The sequence below is a fragment of the Trachinotus anak genome, unplaced genomic scaffold, assembly GCF_046630095.1.
Source record: "Trachinotus anak isolate AG129_WGS33_773 ecotype Australia unplaced genomic scaffold, CSIRO_AGI_Tana_v1 ptg000018l, whole genome shotgun sequence".
NCBI classification, from domain to species: domain Eukaryota; kingdom Metazoa; phylum Chordata; class Actinopteri; order Carangiformes; family Carangidae; genus Trachinotus; species Trachinotus anak.
This window is the reverse complement of record NW_027273869.1, coordinates 3,719,997-3,724,101: the sequence shown is the minus strand read 5'-3', so window position 1 is coordinate 3,724,101 and position 4,105 is coordinate 3,719,997. Positions and strand designations below refer to the sequence as shown.

The 4,105-nt window shown below is 39.6% G+C and overlaps 1 protein-coding gene across 1 annotated transcript; it reads left to right on the top strand.

The window, feature by feature from the left end:
- The first annotated feature begins 307 nt into the window (after window positions 1-307).
- LOC139635483 (fish-egg lectin-like) lies at window positions 308-3,529 on the top strand. The gene is made up of 6 exons (XM_071502867.1): window positions 308-457; window positions 529-765; window positions 958-1,181; window positions 1,281-1,408; window positions 2,389-2,591; window positions 2,824-3,529. Exons 1-5 carry the CDS (start codon window positions 403-405, stop codon window positions 2,528-2,530), a joined length of 786 nt encoding a protein of 261 aa, XP_071358968.1. The 5' UTR covers window positions 308-402; the 3' UTR covers window positions 2,531-2,591; window positions 2,824-3,529.
- Window positions 3,530-4,105: the final 576 nt, after the last annotated feature.

The window sequence follows — 4,105 nt, the reverse complement described above, 5'->3', positions numbered from 1 at the left end:
ATTCTTGATGCTAACAGTGATAACAAATGTGAAAAGTCATCAATTGCAGGCCACACCCTTTAATGCCCTTTAGGTCCCCGTTAGGATGTACTGAGTATTTGCATTTAGTTTTTTAATTCTCCATAAATTGTGGTATGCATTTTGGGCAAAAAGTGTTCAACACTACCCTCAGAAGTCCGATGGTTCACATACTAGCTTGTTTGTTTTTTTAATGCACTTAATTTTGCAACCTCCTATTTAGCCTTCCTGAAACATCCTGCAGAACCAGTTTTTGTTGGACTTGAGCACAGGCTGAGAGTATATAAGCCAATCACCAGATGGGATGTGAGACAGCAGCTCCACAGAGATAGACTCTGAAGTTCATCCAGAGAGATCATCCAGACTCACAAACACAGAGACATCATGAAAGCAGTTGCTGCCTTCTTGCTGGTGCTGTGTTACCTGGCTGCTAGTCATGGTAAGTCACTGTCAGTTTCTTTGTTATTACTGACTTGATTGTTGAAGTAGTTGATGATTTTGTCCTCACAGCATGGAACTGCAGGGAGGCTCCACGGCTGAGTAATGCTGCACAAATTGATGCTGGACTGGGAAAAGTGGTCGCAGTAAACAGGTACAATCAGCCGTTCATCCTGATTGGAACAAGATGGTACAGACTCAGCACCACCAGCCTCAAGCATGTCTCAGTGGGACCAGCAGGAATGTGGGGAACTAGCACGTCAAACAGAGTCTACAAGCTAATCTCCGGCAACTTCCAAATATCCAGTGGTAACTATCATTATTATTTCCACATGAACAAATGCAGTCAGTATAGGTTTAACTGCTCATAATCATGCTGGTGCAGTACAGTACTCACAAAGCCAGACCAACAGATTCACAATTTTTGCATTTAAAATCTATACATGCAATGCACAGATCACTGCTTGGTGACTAAATCCCTTGTATCTATGTGTTCTTCAGGTCTGTCTATGCAGCAGGTGGATGCTGGTGGTGATGGTCAGGTTGTTGGAGTGGCACCAGGCAACCTTGTCACCTACTGTCTGAGAGATAGGATTGCTTTGGCCTACAAGGGAGTGGGCTCCCTGAGCTGGTCCTCCCTGGGAAGGAGGATGAGGTACTACAGCTGTAGCCCAAACAACGGCTGCTGGGGAGTCGACACGAGTTTCCGGGTCCTCTACACACAGGTTGGGCGCTGAAGCATCAGTGAAATCTCATAATGTCATTAACTCTGTTCACTCATGGATCATGACAACAACACCATGTACATATGCTTCTTATGACAGAGAATCATACCAAGCAGCTGTGGCACTAGTGGCTGGTCATTCGTGTCAGGGCAGTCCATGACAATGATTGAAGTGTCAACTGACGGAAGTGTTTTTGGAGTGAACAGAAGGGGCCAGGTGTACCAAAGGTAAGACGGTAGTCTTTACAGTCAAGCTGTGACACCCAGATATTTATTTTACTGTGTGTACAAAATTCCAGTGTGTAGCAAGAACAACAACAGCACAGTATTCCTAAAACTGTCTTTAGGGGGTTACATCCCGCATGTGCATGCACTAAATGGAAAGCAGAAGTCAACATGTTGGTGAAATTACAACACTGAAAGTGCAATCGAACATTTTGGTCATTGTCTTTCAAAAGTTTGAAATCAGTATAAACTTTACAAATGGCACAATGCAATGCCAACATGCATCATTCCTCATAGACAAATCCAACTTTACAGCTTGTTCCTGGGACCTGAAACGTGTTGCTTCCAATTACATCACTCAGTTAATGTCTATTCATAGATACACATACGTAACGTGAGGGTTCGATGATTGGTGGTTTGGATCACACTTGGTTAAAGAAGCAGCAGGATGGAGACGGATTAACTTTTAAGCAGCAGTTTACTTCTCTCCACATTTCATCCGCTTCACCATACAACACTTCCGGTCTCCAAGTCACGTCGCTAAACTAACCAATCAGAAGCAAGAAGGACTTAGCCTGAGATAAATCAGAAGAAAACTGGAGAAATGCAGTCTGGAGGTTACTGTGACCGTTTTTAGAGATGCGCATATAAATATAATATATATAATATAACTTGTAAATATGTACATAATTGTGTAAAGATAAATATGTAAATAGTTAGCTGTAAACATAAATGTGTAAATAATTACATGTATAGACACTGTAAATCTATTTTTAGTACATTAACTTAGTTAATACTAAGTTATACAACATGAATTAACATCTAAACCTTACACATACATAAGCAGAATCAGAACCCAAACCTGACTTTCTGTAAAATATAAAAGGTAAAATAATCTCAAAGGGAAATCTTCTGAAGCCTTGTTCAAAGCAGAACTGTTCAACCGATGGTTTCATCGATTTTTCTGGATTCTCTCTTGACAGAGTCGGCATCTCCAGTAGTCGCCCCCAAGGCACAGCTTGGCGATATGTCCCAATGCGCACATCCATCCGCCATGTGAGCTACGACCTGGGTCGGCTCTGGGCCGTGACCACCTCTGGTTTGCTCATGCTGTGCACCCACTAATATCATCTGTGTGGCAGGTGTTTAGTCATCCCTATAATCGTCTATCTTTATTAAATGATTAATTCAATTCAATTCAATTTTATTTGTATAGCGCCAAATCATAATATACATTATCTCAAGGCACTTTACAGGGTGAGGTCAAGACCTTACTTTGTTATAGAGAAAAACCCAACAGTTCCCACAAAGAGCAGCACTTGGCGACAGGGGGGAGGAAAAACTGGCTTTTAACAGGAAGAAACCTCCAACAGAACCGGGCTCAGGGTGGGGGGGTCTGCCTCGACCGGTTGGGTTTAGCAGTTGATTTTTTCTTCCTCAGTGTAAAACCTCTGGTGTAACTTTACATTCCTCTCATCTTCATTAGACAGTAGTCAGTAACTGGTATATTGTGATTTGTTCTTAAATTATACAGAATCAATGCACAAAAACAACCTGACAGAATTTTAAAATGTGCATGTTTAAAAAGAGTAGCTATAATGTTAAAGACAAAGATAATACTATAAATTACATTTAGCCAAAGTTATTTTAAAAAATTCAACTCATTGAATTGTGAAGCAAATAAATGACAATAACAAATGTGTATGTGCAACATTAAGCTAAACTGATCATTTTTGAAGATTTAAAAGGCATGTGTAACTTGTGCTTGCCCATTTGCATACTTTCTACTATATTAATGAATGATAATATCATATGTGAACTACTGTTAATGTGGTTTTAAAGGAGCAGTGAAAAGCAACCCTCTTGTTTTGTTTTTATTCCTATCACTTCTTTTTTTCTACTGAAGTTAGCATGCTAACCAGCTAGCTCCGCTCTGTCTCATCACCCAAAATATCTGAAAACTTACAAATACCTCCTTTAAGGTAAGAAAATGTAAAGCCTTTCTGCTCCTTCCAAACATGTTGAAAAATCTAGAACTGTGACTTGGCTTCAATAATATGTTTTTAATATTCCTACAATTGTATGTTGAAATCTGGAAATATATTAAAATTGACAGCAGAACCATTTTCTCTGAAAGTGTCCATCAATGGTATGTTTTGATGTCACATTTTCTTGCAATTTTGCCTTGATGTCACTTTAATACAGTACACACCAATAAACACTTTTAAACACATACAACTGGAAAAAGAGTCATTTTAAACAAATGACTTAAAAAAAACACACACCATGTATTATAATTTGAGACTCACTGTTTGCAAAACTGTTGTGTCAGATTTATCAGGTAATGCCACTGTAGCTGAGTTCGACAGTACTGAGTATGTGTTATGGTGCCCTGAGGCATAAACGGTTTGGTTACACAAAAGGTTTTGAGATGAAGAACCACGACTAGGAGGCCTGTGAAATCTGGCCACATGTTGAAGTGGTGTTCTTCGGCTGTAATAAGAGCAATGCTTGTTATATCCAGAGTTTGAAGGGTGTTGCATTATTATGCGGAAACAAAAATGTAAGGAATACAGCCAGTCAGATGAAAACGGTGAAAAGTCAGCAGCATTCTCATCCAATTCATAGATCTCATGTTAGCTTAGTTAGTACATTGACTCCTTCAGTATTTCAAGTATGATTAAGCTGGCTGTATTGTCT